Source organism: Notolepis coatsorum (genome assembly GCF_963971535.1).
Source record: "Notolepis coatsorum genome assembly, chromosome: 10".
Lineage (NCBI taxonomy): Eukaryota > Metazoa > Chordata > Actinopteri > Aulopiformes > Paralepididae > Notolepis > Notolepis coatsorum.
The window spans coordinates 118,709,411-118,737,372 of record NC_140174.1 but is presented as its reverse complement, the minus strand read 5'-3'; the positions used below and the strand labels follow the sequence as shown (position 1 = coordinate 118,737,372).

The following is a 27,962-nucleotide window of genomic DNA, read 5'->3' as shown; positions in this document are numbered from 1 at the left end:
CTGAGGGAAAACAACACCCCGTCAACCATACTTCATAAGAGGGGACGGGGAGCGACGTACCCTATGACGGGGGGAAACCCATGACTCAACAGACCTTTAAGGCGAGGAGTCAGGGAATCCCTAAACAATACCCTGTCAACCTACTCCATAAGGAGGGGACGGGAACCCCCAGAGACTTCCCACGTGAGCAACAACTTGAAAAGTTTATGTAACATTGAGCCACGTGACCAAAAGGCTCAAGCTACATATATATAGAGCGTAGCAGAACTCTTAAGTTCCTACGCACCGCAACACCAACTTGACAATAACAGAGAACCACACATGGGGCCTGTAAAGAACTCACGGAAGTCAGCGACCAATAGAAACGTGCCCAGTGACGTATTCTATGGCGGGGGGAATCCCATGACTCAACCGACCATGATAGGCGAGGAGTCAGGGAATTCCCTACCCCCCCCCCCCCCCCCCCCCCACCGCACTGACCAATCAGCGCGGTAGGACCGAATGAAAGAGGGCCAAAACCCCCGACCAATCAGAAAAGAGGGAAGGAGGGGTTTATCCGGTTACCCCCTCACGAACCCATACCCCGTATATGATAATAATAAACAGCCACGATGATACCTTATGTAGCCAGCATGCTAATGAAACAGCGTATATCCTAACAGGATAAGCTAACCCAACGCACGCTAGCCACAGACGACAACACGTCTGCGAACAAGGTTTATAACAAGGCCAAGGTTTATGTGTGAACACGACACCCGTGTTTTATGTTTCAAGAAAACACAGAAGATCGAGAGAGAGAGGTCTATAAGACCGTGGCACAACTACACACACGAGTACTTCTGTAGGCCAACACTACAGTGTTGTGGCTCAATGCCACTGTTTCAACGTAACAGAACACACAACTAAACCTCTACCCTTATAGGAAGAAACATAATTCTTCAGGACGAAGAAAGAAAAAGCCTTTCGACCGAGTGTTAGCTACAGGCCTTGCTAAGCACACATATATATGTAGCGACCAGCTAAAGACTAAAAGTCTAGCTCTCCTATCAACCCCACAACTAGGCGAAGGTTCTACACATCGTATCCCCAACATATGTAGTGAATAAACACACAGTTTGTAACAGAAAATACAGTCCCTCCTAGGAGGGACTTTTTATTGTCGTACAAAATCATAGTTGGGCCGGGGAAGGGAACAGGGGTAAACAGGGGGGGGGAAGTCACATTAGCTGCGCCTGCCACGAGCAGCTTGCTGCTTGCCACCACGGGGAGCTTTAGCCCCGGAGGGACGGTACTGAGGTGCCTGGTCTCGACGATCCCTACCGTCACCTCTGGGCGTGGGTTGGCTGGCTGGGGTGGTCGAGGCACCCTCTCTCCTCCTGGCCTTCTTGGCCGAAGGACCAGCAGTGGCGGTGGTAGTGGCGACGGTCGCGGGTCCCCGACGACGTGGCCTCCGTCGAACTCCACCGGCGACATCGGGTGGGGGGAAATGGGGCTGGAGCACCGCACGCTCCTCCTCCATATCCCTGCAGGCCTCCGTCATGAGCTGCATCGCCGACCCGAAGAGCCCAGCATCTGAGAGGGGGGCCGTGAGCAGGGAAAGCCTCTTCCTGTCCGGCACTCGCGCCTGCTCCAGCCAAAGATGGCGCTGGGACAGAGTGGCCAGGGCGCGTATCTTCCCGGCGGTAATTGCCTGCAGCTGAATCAGATGCAGGATGGCTCCAGCCGCCTGGGCGTGCAGGACTTGTTGTTGGTCGTCCAGCACCGTACCGCCCGTCATCATCCCGGACATAAAATGCACTAGCTGCGCGATGTTGGATGTCGCAGCTAGGGTTTGAGTCCCGGCGATAAACGACTGGTCACTCCAGTTGGCCAACTGCCTAGCCGATTTCCCCTGGGGAACCGGCTTCCGCAACGGCTCCCACACCACCTCAGGACAAAGGAGAGACGCCATCGGTCTATCAAGCCGAGGCACCCCTTCCTTCATTCCCTCGACCAAACCCGCCACCCACGTGACTTGCACATAGGCGGGGGTAAGACCAGTGATGTGGGAGACCACCTGTCCCTGACGCACGTAGGCCTCCATTGAGGGGAAGAATGGGCAGACAACGCCCGTCTCCCTCACAGGACGACGTTGCCATAGATGACCTATCAAGTCATCCGGGACAGGGGCAGGCAGTGGCTGCGGCAGCGGCACGCAATTAGCGACGGCGGCTGCCGCCATGAGCTCCGGGAACAAGGCACGTAATTCCCCATGCGCACCTTCCTCCACTAATCTCGCGTCCCTCACATACGAGAGGCTACCACTCATTGTAGTGTCACCATCCGATGTGGCTGATAGCAGGGCATCTCGTCGCTGAGTCTGAGGTTCTAACCCAACACCAGAATATGAGGGACCCCAAGGAGACATACCACCCCCTGCCACACCCTGAGGGGGAGAGTGATGCGTCCCCACCGGGGCGTCAAATAAGAGCGCCTCTGCTCCCACCATGAAATCCTCCGTTTCCATCGGCCACGGAGAAGCAGAAGCACCCTCATCTGGCTCCAGCAGCTCACCAAAACCAGGCCGTTCGCCCCTGCAAGCCACCCTCCTACGACGGGAGCAAGCAGAGGCGAAGAGCTATCAGAGGGGCCGACAGCCCCCCGGCGGCGGAGGAACCAGAGCAGGAACCAGGCCATCTCACAGGAGATGCCCTTGGTACACCAGCTCCTCGGAGAGGCAAGCTATCCACCGGACTCTGATCGGGTGCGACTGACTGCCACGACCGTGGAGTCAATCCCGCCCCAAGAAGCACGGCGGAGGCGGCAATGGCGAACCTCTGATGAAGGGTGACGTTGCTAGTGCTACCCCCCGAAGAAAACATTATAACTTAGCCTTTTTCTACTTAAATTGTGAGAGAGAGAAAAACAAGAGATAATGTTAATGCAGCTCCAACTTTCTTCAAAACAAATCCGGCAAACTTCAAAGTGGTGTATACAGTCACTTAACGTGGTGAAAATTGAAGAAGGAGCTGATGGTATGGCCACACCCCTGCTTATGTAGGTAGCGGATGGGGGTGTGGCCAGACAGATGATGGTATGTAAAGGTACATGTGAGAATTTATTTCAGTTCAATACTGGATATGAAGAGTATTGCAATAGACGCTGAGCAGAGCTATGCGATATATAACTGAGATGGATCACAAGAAGTTTCAAATCAGTCCCAGGGCCAGTCTGAACCATGACACAGCCTTTAACACTTTCAGTGCCGGCCATTTAACATTGAAAACCCTGTTAAATGCCAGCACCCACTTCAATGATAGCGTTGTGAACGCATATTCTCTCTCTTAAATTATGTGTCTAATCTGCCTGTCGTTTATCAATGACTTGTTTGCAGTCAACATTGTCGAAACGGAGTTTTTTTATCGTTCATTTTCGTTGTATAGCATTTTGAAAAGCCCTCGTTTTCAAGGAAAATATATAGATTCCGTAATAAACGGTATTTACTGGAATATTCTAGAATACACAAAAACTTTGTCATTTTTCGGCCTATTTATGAATCGTTTTCAAATAAACGCTAGATTATCGATAGTATATGTGTACTTATGCACGCTATAGAGGCGGGCTGAAAAATCGATTCTCTCATTTCCTGATCAGGAATCACCGCGCACACACACGCATAGGGAAAAAGCTTATATATCCGTGAAAACAGGTCTGATTATCCTAAGACTGGTCAAATAGATTCCTTACCTGAGATCAGATGTTATCCAAAAAGATTATTCCAATTCCTGATCGCCATTCCAAATATCGATCACGCTTATTGTTTACAGTGTTGGTACTGTAAATACATAATCGTTGCTGTTCTGAGGGCCGGCGATCACTTGGTCTCTTCAGATGCCTTGACGGAAAAATAAAATGAGCAAACTAACCACTCCCCCTGCATCAGTCTGAACTAATGGGGTGCAGTTACACAGGGAGAGACGATAGGGGGCGGTATCTTCCCAATTGAGCTCAGAGAGACTCTGCAGCACTAACCCAAGGCTCGATTGATGAAATATGAATTCAAATCGCCAATAAATTAAAAAAAAACGGCAGACAGACGATATATGTCGTTGGCGGCACTCAACTGGCGGCATGAACTAACGACTTATAGCGTTGGTGGCATCCAAAGTGTTAAGGAACACGCCTTAATATGGGAAATGCGCTTACCGTCTTCTCGAGTCAGACAAGAAGATAGATATACCAATCTCCTCTCTGTGTGTTCAGTAGAAAGCTAGCCTGACGTAGCACAAATGCATGGAAGCGGATACGGACCAGCTAGCAAAAACACACACAACAAGACAAACTGTCATTACCTGCTGTTGCTCCTGTACAGTGCGCAGGTCCAGAATGATGTAGCCAACACACTCCTTGGTCCGCGTGTCGGTGTCTATAGCATAACACTGCAGCTTGATGGGAGTCCTCTGGAGTCTGCAAGAGAGTCAGCGTGAGTGAGTGAGTTGAGTTGAGTGAGTTGAGTGAGTTGAGTGAGTGAGTGACAGGGTGAGTGAGTGAGTGAGTGAGTGAGTGAGTGAGTTGAGTGAGTGAGTGAGTGAGTGAGTGAGTGAGTGAGTGATGAGGCAGAATGGCCACGAACACTCAGATAGATATAGATATAGATAGATAGATAGATAGATAATGTACTACCATAGTGTCTTTATGCCTGTATCACTGTACATATTAATATTACAACTCTGTACATACATATGATTAGCACTACACTCAGTAGTACTAATTTATATATTTTATAGCCAGTTTAACACTTTCAGGGGCACCAGGGGGAGCCGTTAAACACCCCAGTATGCCACGCTCTTAAGGGGCTGATTTAGCTAAAACTCATGATTTCCGCGGATCGATTTCTATATTATATATTTTAGCTATGTGGAAATGGTTGGGCTCATTTGACAACATGCTAGTTGATGTACAATACGCCAAAAGCCGTTTGTTGATCCATGCCGTCGTTCGTTCACAATTCCACGCCAAAAAAGGTAAACATTGGCCGAAATCGAGGCGGATTTCCTGGAAGCAGAGTTATGCCGTTTTTTCTGCAGAAGCGCAAATCATATTTCCTCGTCTGAAACACATTATTCCAAGTGCAATAATGTCATACACTGTACACACAACACTTAGTGTTGTTTATCATTCATGAAATGCAATGCATATAGTATATAGGGATATTTTATATAGATTACGTTGTATGCCATATGCATTTTTATAATAATGTATATATATATCGCTTCAATTTCACACAATTACTGTATACATCTCTCGGCATACTAATATTACATATAGACATTTTCAAGGTAAATCAAAATATCTATATAAAAATCAGCAATTTAGCAAAACTGTGCATACGCTTCACATTCCATAAATTGGGGGGGGGGGGGGGCATCATGATTGCATATAAATTATTCCAAGTGCATAATGTCACACACTGTACACCACACCACTTAGTGGTTTTTATCATTCATGAAATGCAATGCATATAGTATATAGGGATATTTTTATATAGATTACGTTGTATGCCATATGTATATTTATACTAATGTATATATATATATCGCTTCAATTTCACACAATTACTGTATACATCTCTCAGCATACTAATATTACATATAGACATTTTCAAGGTAAATCAAAATATCTATATAAAAAGCAGCAATTTAGCAAAACTGTGCATACGCTTCACATTCCATAAATTGGGGGGGGGGGGGGGGCATCCTGATTGCATATAAATTATTCCAAGTGCATAATGTCACACACTGTACACCACACCACTTAGTGGTGTTTATCATTCATGAAATGCAATGCATATAGTATAGGGATATTTGTATCGATCACGTTGTATGCCTATATGCATTTTTATAATAATGTATATCGCTTCAATTTCACACAATTACTGTATACATATCTCAGCATACTAATATGTCTTCACAGCTGTTCGTGATGAATTTACCTGCATATCATGGTGTAGTCGTCCACAGGTATTCTGACACTACATGTAAACCCCCCCTTCCCATGCTGCTATGATGCCTGAATTTTCCCCAAGGTTATCAATAAAGGAATATCTTATCTTATTTTTGCATTGCATTATAATGTATTCTGTATATTATAATCTAAGACACACAAGTTATAAAAATCATTGCATTATAATGTATTATGTATATAATAAACACTTGACACTTGATGGAGTGGAAGAAATGTCTTTACTTCAGATAAGTAGTAATTGCATTAGCAAGTGCACCATGTGTTCAACAGATACTCGGCACACATGTTGTAAAAAAAAACATTGCATAATAATGTTCTGTATATACACACTTGACACTTGAAGTGTACAAGATTTATTCACCATTGGGTACACCATGTAAAGTGCATTAATTTTGACCCGAAAATATATAAATTAAATTAAGCAAAAACAACATAAAATATATAACCATTAGCTTGTGTGCACCATGTGTTCACACATGCTATAAAAAATCATTGCATACTAATGTCTTCTGTATGAAGTGGACATATATATATCTTCACTTCAGATGAAGCACCATTGGGTGTGTACATCAGCACAATGTAAAGTGCATTCACATGCTATAAAAAAAAAGCATAATGAACTGTGTATAACACTTGCCACTTGAAGTGGACAATATGTGTTCACTTCAGGTAAGGCACTATTTGCTACAATGTATCAGGGTTCGAAATTAACGGGGGCTTGGGGCAAAATGCCCTAGAAAATTTACCAAATGCCCTCGAAAATCAGTTAAGGGGGGCAAGAAAAGCCCCCGACAGTTTACTAATTATATATATAATTATATATATGCTCTACAGTGCGAGCATTTCCCCTAATAATATGTGTGTGTGTGCGAACCGGAAAAATCACAATTGCACTTTACTGTTACATTTGCACTCTGGTTGGATGCCCAACTTCTTCTAATCTAATCTAATCTGATCTAATCTAATCTGATGGAGGACACTAGGGTTGGGCGATTCTTGCTCAAATGTGAATCACGATTTTTCTCTCCAAGAATTGAGATCACGATTCTCTCACACGATTCTTATTTTTTCAATAAAATCATTTATTGCACTCTTTCTTAAACAGACAACATAACATATCAAAGTGCTTGACTTAAACATAACATATATGAAAGTGCTTGACTTAAACTTAAAAGTCTCTTGTAACATACAAAATAACTTAAGTCAGAATCGTCATCATTTAAAAAAGTTAAGTAAAAGAAATATTAAAAAGAAATTATAATAATTTGATCCACTTTTTCTCCTCTTTTTAAATTTTTTCTCCCCATCCCAATTCCATTGTGCCAATTCTTCCCTCCCCTGTCTTGAACGTTGCTCGCATATGCCCCCCACTGGCCGGTTTTAGGGAGGATAGAAGCCTTGCATCACGTGTCCCCTCCGGTACACGAGGAGGCAGCCAGTCGCATCTTTTCACCTGCCAGCGCGGTGTAACGTGTGGGAGGCTCACACTGGCCCCGCCATTTCCTGTCTCTGCTGTGCAGGCGTCCCCAACCGACCTGTAGGAGTCGCTATCCACAACGTCCAGATTACCACCCATCGACTTCCACCCGCTAACTCTGCCAATTGAGGCCCCGTTTAGACGAGCGTTTTGTGAACAGAAACCGCAAAAGTCATCTTGCGGTTACACTTTTAATTTTACGTTTAGACGAGCGGTTTGGGATGGAATTCTGCGTGCAGACGACGCTGTAACGACTCGAGACGACGGAGCCCCACTGTCACACGATTGGCGCATATGTCACATGACGTGCTGTGAAGACCCGCCCTACTCTGCCTCTGATTCGCAGACTGTGGATGGGGAATGTGATTGCACCAAAGCAGAGTCACTCACAGACAGTGGGTCCACTCACGCCGCGGGACAGATGCTTGTGTATTTAACCCTTTCACTGCCACACGACAGCCGGTTGTGTGATAGTAAAGGGTTAACCTTCTGTCGTGTGGCAGTGAAAGGGTTAAAAGTACTGCCAATGTAGCCTTCAGGTGATCTCCGTTGATATAAGTCAGACATACTTGCTTTGTTTACGTCTCGGCTACTGGCGCATACCCGCTACCTGTGACGTAAGCAGTACGCGCGACCAGAGCCGTGACAACCCTTTCGTCATCGTTTTATCAGATTTATACGTTTTAACAGTTTAGACGAGAGCGCAAAGCTTTTGCGTTTCTAGGAATTCCACCCTGGAAGGTAGTCTCACTTTTTTGCGGTTTCACCCCGTAAAAACGCCGTTTCCGTATAAACGAAAGGCACATCCGAAAAAAAAATTTGCGGATTCACCTGCTAGCGTTTCCGTCTAAACGGGGCCTGAGTTAGTATGACGGCTGGCCCATGCCGGAGGCAACGCCGACAGCCGGAGTCGAACCCGGTGTCTCTTGGTGATGAGCGCAATGTCCGCTGCGCCACCCAGCCGCCCCCAAATAAAAAAATATATATAATAAAAATATATAATAAAAATCGTCATAATTTAGAAATGAGATTGCATAGGTCTATGAATCGAGATCGCGATTTTATTTCGATTAATCGCGCAGCCCTAGAGGACAGTGTCAGGTGATACCTGTGCTGATGCAGGGTCCGGCGGTCCAGCTCCCAGGCCAGCTCGGTGCAGAACTGAGGCTGGTCCCGGTGCTCCACCGGGTCCGTGACCAGCTGCTCTCCGTCAAACCCGGCCTGGACCACCAAGTGGTGCCGCAAGCTCTTGGGGAAGTTTCGACCTGAGGGAACAGGAGATTTCAAACCACATTTATATTGAAATGCTTTATTCGGGATAACCCCTTGAGATGTAGCATCTCGTTTTCGAGGGGCTCCTAACACAATACAATGTATGTACAGTTTCAAAAAAAAAAAAAAAAAAAACACACAAAAAACATTGGACATCGAAACAGAGTCTACAACACCAACTAAGAAATAACATTACAAAATAAGTAAACCAACATACGAGATCACAAAATAAACAGGACAAACAAAACAAAACACAAATCAAGCAAGAATAGGAATGGATCGTTACTTCGTAAGAGATGAGTAATGAAAGTCATGATAGTATGCATTATATAAATGATAAACTAAAAACATGTACATGTACTTTGAAAGTAAGAAGACAGCGCATTTTTTTATAAATAAAAAGATGAGATGGAACGAATATTTACAGGTAAGTTATTCCAATCAGAAGGGGCTTTGAACAAAAAGGCTTTCTTGGCTGTTGCTTTTGAGAGTGTTGAAAGTGTAGGTATGGAAAAATAGAGTTGGCTAGAATGCCTTAATAAATAATAATTGGAAGAATATGGAGTCAAGTATTGTTTTAGATAGGGATGTCCCGATAAAAAAAATTTGCTCCCGATCCGATCCCGATCATGTGATTTTGAGTATCTACCGATACCGATCTTTCCCGATCCGATCAAAAAAAAGAAAAAAAAAATCATCCCAATTTCTCACATTACATTCACCCTGAATGTTGACGTTATCCAGGTGAAAAGTTTACTTCATTCAAGCGAGGCATTGCAATCCTTGACATAAATCATTTGATGTATAATTAAACCAAAGGAAATGCGTTTGTTTTGGCAAAATTCTTCTGCTCTGTGTGACAATAAATAAATGAATGATGATATGCAATTTAAAACCAAAACTAAGGCCTCAGTATGAGTTTAAGACGTGGACATGGTCATGTTTTTTTGCCGATCCCGATCTTCGGAAAATCACGTGATCTTCCCCGATCCCGATCACGTGATCGGATCGGGACATCCCTAGTTTTAGATATTGCGGATAATTAAGATGAATACATTTTAAAATAAATTGTAACCAGTGTCTTCTTACAGTGGGAGAGGGCACATTCAGTGTTTCATACATAGACAGTAATGAGTTGTAAAAGGGCATCCAAGAACAAATCTGCATAATCTGTTGTAAAGTGTATTGAGAGGAATGAGATTAGTTTTGGATGCAACCTGGTAGACAACATCTGCATAATCCATCAATGGTAAAATGTGTTGAATTACAAGCTTCTTTCTAACAGAAAAAGTTAAGCAGTTTCTGGAACGGTAAAGAATAACCACACTAAGATAAATTCTTCTTACGATATGATCAATGTGACACTTATGAAGTGTGGACCTGAGGGAACGGGAGATTTCAAACCACATTCATGACGTGTGGACCTGAGGGAACGGGAGATTTCAAACCACATTCATGAAGTGTGGACCTGAGGGAACGGGAGATTTCAAACCACATTCATGAAGTGTGGACCTGAGGGAACGGGAGATTTCAAACCACATTCATGAAGTGTCGACCTGAGGGAACGGGAGATTTCAAACCACATTCATGAAGTGTCAACCTGAAGAGGGAACGGGAGATTTCAAACCACATTCATGAAGTGTGGACCTGAGGGAACGGGAGATTTCAAACCACATTCATGAAGTGTTGACCTGAGGAGGGAACGGGAGATTTCAAACCACATTCATTCGATTGGAGAATCAGAATCAGGTTCAGAAAGGTCTTTATTGCCAAGTAGTTTTCACAACACAAGGGATTTAGTTCAGATGGAAACATAGGTCCACGCTAGGGGTGTAAAGGTACACGTATCCGTACCGAACGGGTTTCAGTGTGTACCGTACCGTACCGAACGGCTGTGTAGTGTACCGAACGAATACAACGGTATGTTAACCACTAACGACTGCCCACCGGAGGCTGTTTTTTCACAATCTAATATAATTATATATATATATTTATTTTTTAAGTCTATTATTCATTTTTTATTTTTTTTTTACTCCATGGTCCATACAAACAATATCTTGACTTCTCCTTCATTTATCTCGGCCTTCTGTAGTACAAATTGCATCAATTGTTAATAATTCTGAGTTAAAGTGCAGAAGTACAAGTACACACATGAGGACCCATACAGTCAATAGTAGGGCTGTCTTAAATACTTCGAAGCTTCGTTTGATGGCATGAGCTTCGAACATAAAAAAAAGTGTAAAAAAAAGAAGAAAAAAAAGATTTTTTTGCCTCCAAAATAAGGGAATATCCCTTGGAGTTGTACACGACGGCGACGCCACACAAAACATTAATAAGGCTATGCCTATGCTGCTATGACTAATGTGTTACCAAGTTGGCCAATTTAATTGTAATAATCTGCTTTTGTATGTGCATTGTCTGATATAATTATAAATTAAATATAATATAATTGTTTGCTTGATAGACGAAGGTTGCAATATAATTATGTAATGTCATGTTGGCTGTGAGAGCAGCCCCACTGCACCCAGGCAGCGCAGCAGAGTGAAACCTTGTTGGCTGCGTCACAAGGGCGGGCCATACTTTTTTTTTTGGAAAATCAATCGAGTGGGGTGTCTAAAATATGTGTTTTTTTTGTGGGGAATTCAAATATGGGATTATTTTTCGGATCGGATAACTCTAACCTACATCGTTTTGGATTTCAAAATGGCCGATTTTACCATTTTTCACCCCTTAGCCATACATGGATGCCAACATGAATCTGAAGGAAATCCTAACATGCAAGGTGTCTAAATGATGTGTTTTTTAATGGGGAATTCAACTATGAGTTCATTTTTCGGATCAGATAACTCTAACCTACATCATTTTGGATTTCAAAATGGCAGATTTTACCATTTTTCACCCCTTGGCCAAACATGGATGCCAACATGAATCTGAAGGAAATCCTATCATGCAAGGTGTCTAAATTATGTTTCTTAATGGGGAATTCAAATATGATTTATTTTTTGGGATAGGATAACTCTAACCTGCATAATTTTGGATTTCAAAATGGCTGATTTGACCATTTGAACCCATTGGTCATACACAGGTGCCAGAATGAATCTGAAATAAATCCTAACATGCAAGGTGTCTAAGTGAACTGTATATAACTGGATACTAGAGGTGGGACGATACATCGATCCAGATCGACAGGGCCGCCTGGGAGAAATGCGAGGCCCTGTGCGAGATTTAAACGCGCACTGAGTATTGCACTCAGCACTGAATACCTGAGCACTGTGACTGAAGATCCTTGACTAGGTACAGACTCAGCGAGCACAGCCTAGCCATCGAGAAAGGCCGCCATAGGCAGACTGTGTGTGTTAGAAAGAGAGAGAGAGAGAGAGAGCATGTGTGTTTGTGTGTTAGAGAGAGAGAGCATGTCTGTGTGGCGTGTGTGTGTGTGTTAGAGAGAGAGCATGTATGAGAGAGATAAGCAAAGATGAGCCCCTAAAGGATATTCAACTTTTAATGGAAGAACAAAACAGAAGGAAAAGATAACTTCACAAAGGCAACATGAATATACATAGATCCAAAAGGACAAAGATCAACACTTAAATCCAAAGAGAAGAGGGTCTATACCAGAGAAAACAAAGTAGCAAGGAGCCAATGGCCGACATCAGCTAAATAGGCTAACTGCAAATAGAGTAGCCAGGTACTGACACCAGGCCACACACAGCTTTGGCCAACGCTACCCAAGCTACACAAACGACCAAGACAATTCACACACAGCACATGTCGTATCTCCAAATGTTGTGAAGTAACATATGTTTTGCCTGGAAAAAAACATCCTTATTAACAAAACATTCGGGAGGGGAAGGAAGGAAGAGTGGGGTAATGTCCAATGGACATCGTACATGCACCAAGGAACGCAGGGCGAAAGGCCGCAACACAGGTCTCCACGTTGACGAAAGACCTCTCGCTAGCGGGACAAAAAGAAGCTATGGCCGGAGCCTTGTCATGGTGCAGGCCCGACTACATCTTCTGTCAAAGATGATGTCGTAGTCAGAGTGCCAGGGCCTGCTATTCTCACTGCTCGCACACCCCCTGAGGCGGCCCTGCAGATCGATATATAGATCTATTATCAATAATCAAATAGGATCGATGCAATGTAAAAAGATCTATTCATATTGCAATAATTTTTAAAATCCCCTCGTGAGCATATTTGCCCGGCTGGCTGCAACAACAACAGTAGCTCAGTGCAGCTCAGCGTGTGTAGACGTTAGACAACATTGCTTCAGAGTAGGGATGCACCGAAATTTCGGTGGCCGAAAACTTTCGGCCGAAAATGGCCTTTCGGCTTTTGGCCGAAAGAGTTTTTTCACGGAAAATATGTCACCGAAACAGAAACAACCTGTAACCGAACGCGTGTTGTTGTGATGATGTCGCGCTGTCGGGAGTCGCGCTGTTTCTATGTAAACTCTGCGCGCAACGCGTCCAATAAATGAGTCTTTAACATGCTTTCATATCCTTATTTACTATATGCCCGTCGCGGTTAATCACTGAGTGATCTAACATTAGGGGTGGGAATCACCAGTTTCATCATGATACGATACGATATCGATTCTTTGGACAACGATACGATATTTGCCGATATCACAAAGTCTCTCACGATACAATACGATACAATCAGTAACATTTAGATCAACAAAAAAAAGATTAGATTCAGGTGCCTGCGATCGATATGAGATGATATCATATGCCCATTTAACACAATCAGTAACATTTAGATCAACAAAAAAAAGGTAATGAAAATATCATTTGACATTTGTATTTTTGAGCTCTTCCAGACATTTAAAGGAAAATCAATCTATTGTTTTTAATACAAATAGACCTCGTGTTCACTGTAAAGTGCCACGTTTTTATATATTGAGCTTTAAACTTTAAGCTACATTTTTTGGAACTCAAAACTCACAACCTCCCTCTCCCAAACCGTTCCTACAACAATTTGTTGATGTTGCATGATCATGTATAGGCCTACATTTATTATGTATTATATTGTTTATGTTTAAATAACATTTAAACATCAAACTCCTCTGACCTCATCTGGTCTTTCCAAAGACGCGCGCACACACACACACAGAAAGGGAGAATGCTATGCTGTAACATCTACACACACGGAGCTACTGCTGCTGTTCTTGGGCGGATATGAGACTCGCCACAGGGTTTTCAAAATAAGAGTATCGATATGAATCGATCTTATTACATCGCATCGATCCGATTCGATTGTTGATAATTACATCGATGTATCGATCTGGATCGATGTATCGTCCCACCCCTATCTAACATGTATATTATTCAGAGCGAGAGGGAGGGGGGTTGTGTTTCTCACATTGACGCTGTCTGTCTGTCGCGCGTCTACTGTGCCGAGTCAAGCGAGCACATTCAGCTGGGGACTAGAAAGGTGTGCTCAGTAGAGCACAGATGTCCGCTGCGCAGCCAGAGAAAAGATGGAATTAATGTACTGTATGCATTCAGAAGTGCTGAATAAATGTTTTATGGACCCATACTAGTGATTATTTATTATTTAAGTTAAGTTTTGCCATAATCATATATTTTTCCATAATCATAATGTTCCACAACATTGGTAAAAAAAAATCTATTCTATGAATCATTTTCGGCCTTTCGGTTTTCGGCCAACTGTTTTCTATTTTTGGTATCGGTTTCGGCCAAGAATTTCCCATTCGGTGCATCCCTACTTCAGAGTCCGCCTATTTTGCCCACAAGGGGTTAAATGCATCTAACATGCTTTCCAGTTTCCATCCTCGCCATTCCTTTATGCCCACGTCGCGTTAAATACCGAAATTAACGTTGCGTTAGCGTGAGCTAACTAAGCTAAGCAGCTAACCGTGAGAGGAGAGGAGAGAGGAGAGGGGACTTGGGAAGGAGCAGGGGTGGGGGCAGTCTACCTTTCTGTGGGGGACTGGGGGAGGGGCATTCTGTGTGTGTGTGTGTTAAGGCTGTCCCGAACCCTGTTTTTAGGGTTCGTACGTTCGCCAGGGTTTATCGAACGAACGTTTGTTTAAAAAAAAATAAACATTTTAATACATTTATTTTATTTAATTTTTTTAATACTATTTTTTTTGTTTGTATTGTATTATTATAGATCCTACGGAGGGCGGCATTGCATAGTCTATTGGTGAAAAACATGTTGTTTACAGTGGTGGCTGTTCATGTAAACATGTAATTAAACAAAGCACTCAGAAGAAAATAAACAAGCTACTGCATAAAAGTTACTACTTATGATAAACAATAGCCCTTGCACACCGCAGTCACGTAAGGGGCTAGATAAACAAAGGCATTGGTTTTGTGGCATTAACGTTATATACCGTAATTCCTCTAATAGTAACCAGGTCTCAAATACAAGCCGGGTCTCTATTAATGGCCGGGTGCGCTCTTGAGCTAAGCAATTATAAGCCGGCCTCCTAATACAAGCCGGGTTACTAATATACTGAGCTGCATACTGAGCTAGTTACTTAATTTCACTTTGAAAACGTTGAAATGACCAGTGACCACCTGTAATTGCACTGTTTACTATTTCATACAGTACTTGGTTTCAATAAATGAACCCAGTACATTTTACTGGGTTCAAACTGACACAAAATGTTGATTTATTCATTATGATCCGTTTGAAAATTTGAAATATAGGCCTCCCTCTTATACAGGCCTCCTCCTAATACAAGCCTGGTACCCGCTACAGTTGAAACAAATACAAGCCGGGGTTACTATTAGAGGAATTACGGTAGTTAGTGTTACACGTTCAATAACAGGTATTCACTCTTGGTCGATGGGAAGGGGAGAGAGGCGCGCGCTTCGGCTCCTCAACAGACCCGTCCACCGTCTACCTCGGAACGGGGAACGGCAGAGAGACACCGGGCTCCCAACACGCCTGCCGCCCGTCCGCCCTCGGCCAGAGTTGTTTCCAACGCAACTACCTCCCGCCATGAAGCTCGCGCTCCGTGGCCGAAAAAGGCTGGTATTCATTAATGATCCTTCCGCAGGTTCACCTACGGAAACCTTGTTACGACTTTTACTTCCTCGGCGGGGAGCTAACGTATTAGCTATGGTAAGTCTGTTGTGCTTCTCGCAAGCAGATCAATGGCGGCATTGCCGGAAGCAAAAAAACGAATAAACGCTTGCCGATTGGTGGTAACAGCAGAGGCGGGTGCAAGCAGTGTGACGTAATTGGCAGAATCGCCTGTCAATCAAAATTGTTCTATTGCATTGGTTGAGAGCTCTGGTTGAGACAATAGTATCCAGCTACAGCCCGGCAGACCATACTGGTTGAGCCGAGCGCTTCACATCGCCTCAACCCTGTGCGCCTCCTTTATTTTTTTTTCACCGAACGTTCAAACCCATTAATTAAAGTCAGAATGTCAGCGTAACGAACGAACGTTCGGGCTCAGCCTTAGTGTGTGTGTGTGTGTGTGTGTGTGTGTGTGTGTGTGTGTGTGTGTGTGTGTGTGTGTGTGTGTTACTGAGGATGGACAGATAATGTTGATATTTAAACATGAATACATAATATATGTATTCATGATCATCATGCAACATAAAACAATTGTAGGAAGTTTGGGAGAGGAAGGGGTTTTAGCTTGCGTGTTGTGAGTTCCAAAACATTTTACTTAAAGTTTAAAGCTCAATATATAAAAAGTTAACAGGTCTATTTGTATTAAAAACAATAGATTGTTTTTCATTTAAATGTCTGGAAGAGCTCAAAAATAAAAACATCAATTGATATTTCCGTAGCCTTTTTTTAGTTGATCTAAATGTAACTGATTGTGTTAAATGGGCACATAATATCGCCTCATATCGATCGCAGGCACCTGAATCAAATCGTATCGTGGCAGACTTTGTGATATCGGCAAATATCGTATCGTTGTGCAAAGAATCGATATCGTATCGTATCGTGATGAAACTGGTGATTCCCACCCCTACTGGATACAACTCCAAAGATCAATAATAATAATAATAATAATAATAATAATAATAATACTAACAATAATAAATTGTATTTGTAATGCACACAAACACAAAGTGCTAAATCTCGATCTCCTGACTTCTTGAACTTTGCCAGGTTCCAATGTCTTGATTGGACTCATTCTTGGACAGCAAGGTCTCCTACTGTACTGCTTTAGCCACCAACCTACAAACACAAACTTAAAGTCAACGTCAGCCATAAATAGGGGAGCTCTTTCCAGAACTACTCAGCAGAAACCTCAGTAACCATTTTAACAAACGTCTCAATGTATTGAGAAAATCCATGGGGCTCCATCAATCCTCTATCTTCTTGAATTTGATCAGGTTGCACAAGTCCTGCTTGGATTCATTCTTGGACATCAGCCTCCTGCTGGTCTCCTGAGCCCTGATCCCTCCATCCCTTTTTTCTTGTGAAAAGTACTTAGCAGAGGCCTCAGGGCCCTTTCTCACTCACGTTTGGGGATCGAATCACCGCCCCGGAGCACGGGGGGGGGGGAGTGTTCTCACTCACCCCTTTTGTGATGCGAAACGGCGCTGATTCGTTTTACCCCCCGCTGAACGGGATCAGTTGGATTAGGTGGTCTCGGAATCGGGCCGTGCGGGTGCGGGGGGCGTGACACACACAACGTCGTTACTGTCATGCTTGCTTGAATTTTGGGCAGATAACACCAGACAGCAACATGAAGCCACGTTACAAACGCACAGCACTTCCCTGGCTCGCATTAGGCCTGGCAATTTTTGTTTGCCATGCTATTTTCTATACATTAGTTTCTTGTTTGAATGCATTTATTTCTATTAGACCAGTGGTGCCCAACCAGTCGGCCGTGGTCGACCAGTAGATCAATGACATGTAATATAATTGCCACGAACGATGGGATAATGTTAGCTTTTATTTTATTTCATACTTATCTTGTCTTGCACAGTCTCTGGAGCGTAACAGTAAGAAGCATTTTGTATAAAAGTATTCTGTACTTCTGTATGACAACTATTAAAGAAACTTGAGCTGCTGGACAGGCTAAGCTAACTAGCTCCGTGTCCCAAATAGCTGCAGCTACCATGTGTTGTCAAGTTATTGTTATAAGGACCCCAGTCCAAGCTACAACAGTCTGCGTTCCCTTAACAATTGTTTGTATTGAGCCGTATTGTATTGTACCCATTATGCAATATGTTAAATAAAGTTTACATCCATTCATTCTGCTAGCATTAACGATTGGTTGAGCACTGCCACTGGCTAACATGAGCTAGCGTTAGCTATCAGACCCTGTTAGCTCAAAGCTCCTCTTTCAACTTAACAAGCATTAAACAAAATGGCCCAGTCATATATTCACCTTTGTTTAATACACACAGCGTTGTCTCTAATGTTATCTAACTACTGATAGCTCCCGATATCATCAGTTTGGTGCTGGCTAACTAGCGTGAGCTAACGTTAGCTTCTAGCCACAATGCTATACGGTTATAATGGCATATTCCATTGACGTTAGCATTAGAGATGTTCCGATACCATTTTTTCCTTTCCGATCCGATTCCGATACCTAAGCTTTGGGTATCGGCCGATACCGATACTTATCCGATACCAGTGCATACGATACCAGTGCATACATTAAAAAAAAAAAAGTATAAAAATTATATATATATATATATATATTTTTTTTACAGATACTGTTTTATATATACTGTTTTTTTAGTAATAACTAGAAAGTAATGGTATTTATTCAACAGGTGATTGTATAGATTTGTATTAGTATCATTAATCAATGAGTATGGGGCTGCAGCACTGCAGATATACCCTACTCTAGATCCACTCGCTTTGCACTCGCTACCCAGTGGCTCTGCAGATATACCCTACTCAGTCTACAAGCTCCGTTGAAGTAGCAGAGGAACTGTTGTGATTTTTGCACAATAAATATTCAACATTCTCTTTTGAGACTCCGCCTCAGACTCTTATCATTTGGCACTAAAAGCTAAACATTGTCGCCGATATGGCTGTCCGCAACATGTCATTAATTGTGTACGCGACGTGCAATTGTGCAATGACGACATTAACGTGAGCTACTGTAGGTTAGCTAGCATGAGCTACCGGTATACGGAAAGACCATAGAAGACTGTAACGTTACTGGTGACATTGTGATTCAACTTGGAATACTCCTTTGCCAACTTGCTGTACTTTGCTTGCAGGTCTGCAGCCATTATTGCTGGATTATGAATAGCCCCAACTTTAGCCAAGGTAACGTCAAAGCTAGCTTTCAGTTAGCTGTTCAATGCTAATAACACCAGCCACCAAGCGAACTCATCAGAGCTCCCTGTCAACAGCGCTCTGTCGGGACAATGGCATTTTAAGAAAGTATCTGCTCTGCTGTTAAAATGACAAATGGCAATTGACACTTTAATTTACGGTCGATTAAGCACACGTTTGTTTTATAATGCTCACTCAGCGAGTAGGGTATATCTACAGAGCCCAACGTCCGCAGTGTTGTTGATAAATTACGTCATATGGTATCGGAGCGCAACATTAGAGGGTACTCGCCGATACCGATACCAGCATTTTAGGCAGTATCGGCGGCATTTCCGATACTGGTATCGGTATCGGAACAACTCTAGTTAGCATGCAGCTAACAATGTAGCTACCGATCTTTTTTTAGACTAAACTATCCGCTCTTGGTGGTCACTTGTGTTGATGTTAGTTTTGTTTCATCAACAAATGACAGGCAGAACACACAGTGAATGTATCCGTTTTGTTTATTGCACTTTTATTAGACTTTGCTGAAAAAGAAGTGCTGCAATGGGTAAACAGGCAAAGATGGTGGCGCCCGGCGCCGCCTTGTTGACTTTCTTTGCAGGAAACGTGACAGGAACGTGACATCATCGCCTACGGCAAGCGTAAACGCTCAAAAGGCAAACCGTAAACAGAACCCGGAACGAAACAAGACTGCAGTGTGTACGCAAACTAGAGGGGGGGGGGGAGTTCGAATCAGATCTCGGAACGGGCCAGAACGGAACGGAATAGAAACTAATAGGGTGAGTGAGAAAGGGCCCTTAGTCACCATTTTAACAACCCTCTCAATGCTTTGTGTGTGGCAAGGCCAGTCGAGAACCTCCATGGGGGTGTTGATTAAGTTCTTCACCTCTGAGGTGCTTAGGGAGCAGGTGAGAGGTGGCTCTGACACATCTTCTGACCAGCTGATTAAGCCACCAATGCTGGAAGTGTCACTATTGATGTGAGGTGTTGTTCTGATCCTGACAGAGGAGTCTCCCAGCTGAGTGTCTGGATCCCCCTCTCCCCTGATGGCCAGGATTCTCTCCACCACCTCAATTCTCTCTTTTTGATCCTCAGAGCACATGTTTGGAGGATGGCTTCACTGTGGGCATACCAAGCAGATCTTCTCACAGTTGGCATCACAAAGTTGCCTTCACTCCACCCACCCACACCCATCAGCAACGGCACCCCACCGCCAACACCAGCAGACTGCCCACCACCCCCAACCCTGACGATCACAATCAGTCAGGTCAGTAGGCAGCTCTCCAGGATTAATGTAAACAAGGCCAGAGGACCGGACAACACCAATCCCAGGGTGCTCAAGGTATGTGCGGAGCAGCTGGCAGCACCGCTCCAGCATCTTTTCAACCTCTCCCTGAGGCTGGAGAGGGTGCCCCAGCTCTGGAAGACCTCCTGCATTGTCCCGGTGCCCAAGAAGGGACGTCCCAGCACCCTCAACGACTACAGGCCAGTCGCTCTGACGTCACACGTCATGAAGACGTTTGAGAGTCTGGTCCTGCAACACCTCAAGCCCCTGGTGCGTGACTCCCTCGACCCCCTGCAGTTTGCATACCAGGCAAACATCGGGGTGGAGGATGCCATCATCTACATGCTCCACAGAGCGTACACGCACCTGGAGAAGCCGCGCAGCTCAGTGAGGATTATGTTCTTTGATTTCTCCAGCGCCTTCAACACCATCCAGCCGTCACTGCTAGCGGAGAAGCTCTCCGCGATGCAGCTGGAGCACGGCTTGGTGGCCTGGATCAAGGACTATCTCACTGAGAGGCCACAGTACGTCAGACTAAAGGACAGTCAGTCTGACGTACTGGTGAGCAACACCGGCGCCCCCCAAGGAACTGTGCTGTCACCCTTCCTCTTCACCCTCTACACCTCAGACTTCTGCCGCAACTCAAGCGGGTGCCACCTGCAGAAGTTCTCAGACGACTCCTCCATCGTAAGCTACATCACCGACGATGATGAGGAGGAGTACAGAGCCCTGGTGGAGAGCTTCGTGGGGTGGAGCGACAGCAACCACCTCCAACTCAACACCAGTAAGACCAAGGAGCTGGTGGTGGACTTCCGGAGGGGCAAGAAGAGGCCCCCCCCGATTCCCATCTCCATCCGAGGGGTGGATGTGGAGATGGTGGACTCATACAAGTTCCTTGGGGTACACCTGAACAATAAACTGGACTGGTCGGACAACACAGAGGCCCTCTACAGGAAGGGACAGAGCAGGCTGTTCTTCCTGAGGAGACTCAGGTCCTTCAATGTGTGCAACAGACTGCTGCAGTCTTTTTACCAGTCTGTTGTGGCCAGCATCCTCTTCTATGCTGTGGCATGCTGGGGAGGCTACATCAACTCAAGGGACACCAACAAGCTCAACAAGCTGGTGAGGAAGGCTAGCTCCGTGGTGGGAGTCGAGCTACCTAGACTTGAGGTGATGGCAGAGAGGGGGATGATAAGGAAGCTGGCTGCCATCATGGAGAACCCCTACCACTCCCTCTACGACGAGCTAGTCAAGATGAGAAGCTCGTTCAGCTACAGACTCATTCCCCCCCGACACTCAACTAACCGCCTCGGACAGTCCTTCATACCAGCGGCCATCAGGCTCCACAACAGTGGGCAGCGACTAGCAGCCTCCAGGCTCCACAACAGGGGGCAGCGACAGCGACTGCTACCAGACATTGACCTGGGACTTATAGGAACCCAAGGAGGACAACCTACACTACCTTAGGCTTACTGCACCCTATGTGGATACTGTGATACTGTGAATAATGTATATTTCAGTGGATACCGTGATACTGTGGATAATGTATACTCAGTAGATAGTAAATTATAACACTACCTCATGCATACTGCACCTTATGTGACACTGTGAATGTGAATATTCCTCAGCTAGTCAGATAGTAAATTATATTGACCATATTGATCAAATTGTTTACACTGCCTGTGTTGTTTTTTACTACCTGTATACTGTGTTGTTTTACTACCTGTACCCCCCCCCCCCTCCCCCCCATGCTGCTATGATGCCTGAATTTCCCCAAGGGGATCAATAAAGGAATATCTTATCTTATAATATCCAGCACCTCCTTCCTCTGCGACTTGAGGCAGTCCAGCTGAAACAGGATGTGCCTAGGCCCTTCGATCCAGGAGTGCTTGACCTTCATGGATAGTACACTCCAATGATGAATTCCACAATGCATTGTAGATTATTCAGGTTCTTTCTTTTAAGTTTATGCTTTGACACCCAGAGCCTGAGGAGTCTGTGTGCTGTGGTTTACCGGTCCAGCTGAGCCAGCCTTGCAGAAAGCACTCCATCCCTGATTGCACAGACCAGCTTATAGCCATAATGTTGATCAGTTGAGAGATCTTGAATGATCTTCTCAGGCAGCTTGATCAGCGGAGGGCCAAGAAAGATCCTGGTGAAGTTAGGTTTGATCTCCAAGTCTGTAACAGAATCAAGGAGCTGTCCTATTGGCCCAGATAAGTTGTTGTCTGACAGAGTAGCCCCATCAACTTCAACAATGAGACGGTGCAGTGGAAGTTCACCAGTGTGCAGGTTGCACACCAACCAGACCAGCTTTCTCCCCAGGGGCAGCTCCAGCTTCCGCATTACACCTGCCTTCACTCCAGTGTTGACATTGGTTGAGTCTCCTCCAATGGCTCACAAGGTCTTATCAGAACCTCTCTCTTTCAGCCAGGAAAACAGGACCTCAGCAATCTGCTCTGCATGCGACTCCTCTTTAGTTGCTTTATCTGGTGTAAAGTGGAACAGATAGTTGCTGCCAGGCTCACTAGCAACACTAGTGTTCTTCCTTGATCTTTGTAGGAAAAGATTGGTCACTGCCCTCAGCTTCCATCATCACATTGGTCATGACAATCCGCCCATCAAAGAGGATACAGGAGATCCCCCCCTCCTCCCTGCACTTCTCCTCAAACTCTTCCCCCAGCTCTTGCATCAACTTTTCTTGTGCTCTCTTAACCTTGTTCTTATCAATCACTTTACTTGTGTCATCTTCTAAGATGAGTCCTGCATCAATCAGAGCTGCAGTTGCTATAGCTGCAGTTGGCCTTAGCCCTATGCCATACCTTACACTAGCAAGGGCAATGTTTGGAATCTCATCATAGTTTTTCCGTAGCTTTGCTGAAGCTGTAGGGTCAGTTTCAGGAATGAGCTCAACTTCAGGGACTGTAAGGAAGCTCTCAACATCCTTCCTGGCGACCATGTCTGCTGCTGTAAAGCTTTCTTCTTTGCCCCTTCTCCTTTTCTCTGCCTTCTTTTCCATCCCCTCCCTTTCCAATGTTTTCACCTGTCTCTTGTGCTCAGGCAGATCAGCTCCAGCCATTTGGTGTAGTCTTTTACATCCAACCTTTTCCCTCTGTCCCTTGATGTAGGCAATATCTTATATCAATACCTGGGGCTGGCGGCGACGCTATTGGTCGCGTGAGCCGGGGTTTGGCAGAGGGGAGGGGGCAGGAGCTGACCTGGAAAGGGTATAAGCGGGTGTGGCACCTAGGGTAAAAGGGTATGGTAAAATCTGCCATTTTGACATCCAAAATTATGTAGATATCCTAAATATTAACTTGTATTTTTATTCCACATTAAATAACACATAATTTAGACACCTTGCATGTTAGAATTTATTTCAGATTAATTCTGGCACCTGTGTATGACCAATGGGTTCAAATGGTAAAATCGGCCATTTTGAAATCCAAAATGATGTAGGTTAGATTTATCCTATCCCAGAAATTAACTCATATTTGAATTCCCCATTAAGAAACACATAATTTAGTCACCTTGCATGTTAGGATTTCCTTCAGATTCATGTTGGCATCCATGTATGGCCAAGCGGTGAAAAATGGTAAAATCGGCCATTTTGAAATCCAAAATGATGTAGGTTCGAGTTATCCGATCCGAAAAATGAACTCATATTTGAATTCCCCATTAAGAAATACATCATTTACACACCTTGCATGTTAGGATTTCCTTCAGATTCATGTTGGCTGGGGTGAAAAATGGTAAAATAGGCCATTTTGAAATCCAAAACGATGTAGGTTAGAGTTATCCGATCCGAAAAATAATCCCATATTTGAATTCCCCACAAAAAAACACATTTTAGACACCTCACACCTCACTCGAACAAACTGGTAAAAAAAGCAAGCTCTGTGGTGGGAGCGGACCTGGACAGTCTGGAGGTGGTGGCAGAGGGGAGGACGAGGAGGAAGCTGCATGCTATCCTTGAGAACCCCTGCCACCCCCTCTATGATGAGCTGACCGCAATGCGGTCCACGTTTAGCCACAGACTCATCCCCCCCCCCCGACATACCACAAAGCGCTTTGGGCAGTCATTTGTGCCGGTGGCAATCAGGCTCCACAACCAAGCAGGCAGGGAGCGAAATTAACTTTTTGACTCACCGGCCAGTGGCGGGTAGATGGGAAGAATCTACCCGCCAAGCATATTTCTTACCTGCCAATTTTTTTTAATAAAATATATATATTATATAATCATACTTGTGATTGTGTTATCTGCGAGACATCGCCACCTCGCTGTCTGCAAACAGCTCCACTGTCTGTGTGTATACTCGAGTGGCCTCCAGCTCCAGCAAGGATTCTCCGGCGCTGCAGCTGGACCCTAAACGCTACATTCAGCATGCAAAAGGATTCTCCTGAGCTACAGCTGGACCCTATTCATGCGATGTAAGCCAGGGACTCGAATACGCATGTTGTTGTTGTAGGACATTGATGTCAGGAGCTTTCTGTAGCTACTGCTGGATGGCGTTGGGACAACGCCTCAGTGAACTATTTAGTTTACTGCAACATTTCGTAGTGACTAGTGAGCTACCTAGCCAACGGAGGTATTATGCACTGGACTATTGCTGGAGCATTTGTTGATGTCGGGAGCTATCAGTAGCTAGCCGGCTGGATAACGTTACACAATGCCTCATGTATTAAACTAAGTGAATAGTTGACTGGGTCATTTTGTAACGGTAGCTAATGTTACCACGCAACAAGGCAAAATGCTCGCTATCTGCAAACAGCTCCACTGTCTGTGTGTATACTCGAGTAGCCTCCAGCTCCAGCAAGGATTCTCCGGCGCTGCAGCTGGACCCTACTGGAGCTAACGTGTACTAGGTAGCTACCTATCCAACGGAGGTATTATGCAGCACTACTAGACTTGCTGGAGCATTTGTTGATATCGGGAGCTATCAGTAGCTAGCCGGCTAGATAACGGACAATGCCTCAGTATTAAACTAAAAGTGAATAGTTGACTGGGTCATTTTGTAACGGTAGCTAACGTTAGAGCAGTCAGCAGAGTGCCCGGCCCGACTCTTAATAAAGTAGGAGATGTCCACAAACACGCCACAAGAGGAAGCCCCACGGACCTGGTCCCGCCGAGAGTCAGGACATGCATGGGGAAAGATGCATTTTTTTACTCGGCTACGGTAATGTGGAATGCCCTGCCAACATTCATAAAACTCCTGAACTCCCCTCTCAGATTTAAATCCGCCCTAAAAACATGGCTCAGCAGCAACTCAAATTGGTCTTAAAATGTTTTTTATCTCTTTTATCATAACTTGGCTTTTATTTCTTTTATCATGAGTTGCTTTTAAGGGTTTGCGGATTTTCTTTTAACATTAGTTAACTGTATGAGTTGTCAGGTTAGGTGTTTTTATACAAATTTTTAGGATGTGTCCTGTCTAGTGTACATGTCCATTTGTGTTTCTGTGCCTTTTTATGTTCCATGTATGGACCACAATGGAAACAAGCCTTGGCTTTATTGTGTTTTATCCATTTTTGACCAGCGTTGTTGACACTGTTATTGTCTTGTCTTTTAAAAATGTTTTTTGTCATACGATTTGTGTCAAAATAAAGTATTCAATCAAAAAAGCCTCTCTGTTTACATGGGGTTGGGAGGGGCTGGAGGAGGGAGGAGCAGCGCGTTGCATGTTTGTGTGCTTGAGACAGCGAGTGAGAACTCCGCTAAGAATTGGATCATGTTATTCGATCGGTTTTCACATGACTATTTCGTTGCCGCCACATGGCGGACAGACCTCTCAGTCCCACCCGCCAAACGTAAAATCTGCCCGCAAATGGCGCTTGGCTGGCTTTAATTTCGCTCCCTGCAAGCAGGGCCAGGACGCGTGTATCACTTCAGCAACGGATTTGATTTCCGGGGTTGGCCTGATTGGCCGCGACGGTCGCGCCCCGCGGCAGCGGCCGAGGCGGCAACGCCAGAGGCTGCTGTGTTTCACTGCCGCTTTCCCACTTCAACGCCGCAGCAGCATTGTCGCGCCACATCGCCTGAGTGCAGAGCTGTTTAATCACTTTTCCCACTGCGTTACCAGTGGCGCGACGCTGGAGTTCACTTCGCCTTTCACATCGCGCCGCGCTTATGCCGTCTAGCACAGTCTCTAACAGTAACAGTAGTCTGACCAGTTTGTTTTGTGATGTTTGTAATCTTGTTTAGAAACACAGGTCTCTTGTCCATTGATGGATATATAATGGATATATTTTGTCTGGCACAGTGGTGTAATGGTTAGTGAATTAGAAAAAGGGGGGTTCGAACGAGGGTCGTCCGCGTGAGAGGTATGAGGACTAACCATTACACCACGGTGGCAGATAAATAAAATATCCATTATATATCCATTAATGGACAAGAGAGCCGTACGTCGGCCGTCTAATGAAGTTAGATTTATACAGTACACTTTGACTGCTGAATTGACACGTTTAACTTATTCATTCTTTAATTCAGCAACATTAATGCTTCTTACTGTTACTGTTAGAGACTGTGCTAGGCGCGACAATGCTGCTGCGGCGTTGAAGTGGGAAAGCGGCAGTGAAACACAGCAGCCTCTGGCGTTGCCGCCTCGGCCGCTGCCGCAGGGCGGGGCTGCGGCGTGTCACGTGGCCGTCGCGGCCAATCAGGCCAACCCCGGAAATCAAATCCGTTGCGTAAGTGATACACACGGCCAGGACGGGCTAACTGCTGTGAACTGGAGGAGCTGGGTTGTGGACTGTAACAAATTAATTTAATTATTTAACAACACATTCATGATTGGACTTGTTTATTTTTCGCCACTTTTTTAGCTCTTTTTAGTCCTATTTTAGCTATTTTTATCCCTGTGTACTTGTCCATCTTGTTTTTAACACATGTATGTTATGTCTAAACTGTTTTTTAATTGCGGTTTTTAAATTGCTGTTACGCTGCTTATGCTGTAAATGACATCTTAATCTCCCCTCGGGGATAAATAAAGGTTTTCAATCAATTCAATATACCATAATGTATACCATCTTGTTGCGCGCTCCTGGCCACCGCAGCGCACGCACACACAACACGCAACTTGAAGTTTATCATGATGATATGATGATAACTTTATTTGAAGAAGCTCTTGGTACCCAAACTCCTGTATCCAATAATAATAATAATAAATATATCTGATAGACGGGTAGACGGGACCCGTACTGTAATAAAGTTTTCAATCAATCAATCAATCAAACGTTCAAAACTTCCTCTTGTGGGCGTGGCTGGTGGTGACAACCAGGTGACAACTTTTCTGAGCCAATAGGCGCTTTGCGCAGAGATAGCAAGTCGTTTCCCATCATGCATTTGCGTGGAGCAGCCGGGTGAGAGGTACTGTGGAGCCTCGCTCTGAAGGCTGTGCGTGGCTCGCTCCCCGCGAGATTTCCGCGTCTCGTCAGATTTTCAGAGCAAGTCGGACAACATTCTAACCGTCATGCAACGCGCTTGGCGAGGCCGTAGTAAAACCTGCGCAGATCTGCATCGGCCTAGCCAATCTTGAACACGCCTAATGACAAGTGGGCGTGAGGCTAACCAGCATTAGCCGGCTAGCTACCTAGCATGTAACAAGCTACCATAACGCGCGTTCAACATAGTGGACTATACTGAGCGGCTTTGCTTAAATGCAGCCGAGTGACATTTTATT

General features: G+C 44.7%; 1 protein-coding gene across 1 annotated transcript in view; it reads right to left on the bottom strand.

The window, feature by feature from the left end:
• cep120 (centrosomal protein 120) overlaps positions 1–27,962 on the bottom strand; it is a 218,286-nt gene that overhangs the window by 175,407 nt on the left and 14,917 nt on the right. The window contains exons 2-3 of the mRNA XM_084323233.1: positions 8,589–8,745; positions 4,332–4,446 (exon numbers count right to left, since the gene is read on the bottom strand). Coding sequence (XP_084179359.1) covers positions 4,332–4,446; positions 8,589–8,745 — 272 coding nt within the window. The remainder of the gene's footprint in view (positions 1–4,331; positions 4,447–8,588; positions 8,746–27,962) is intronic.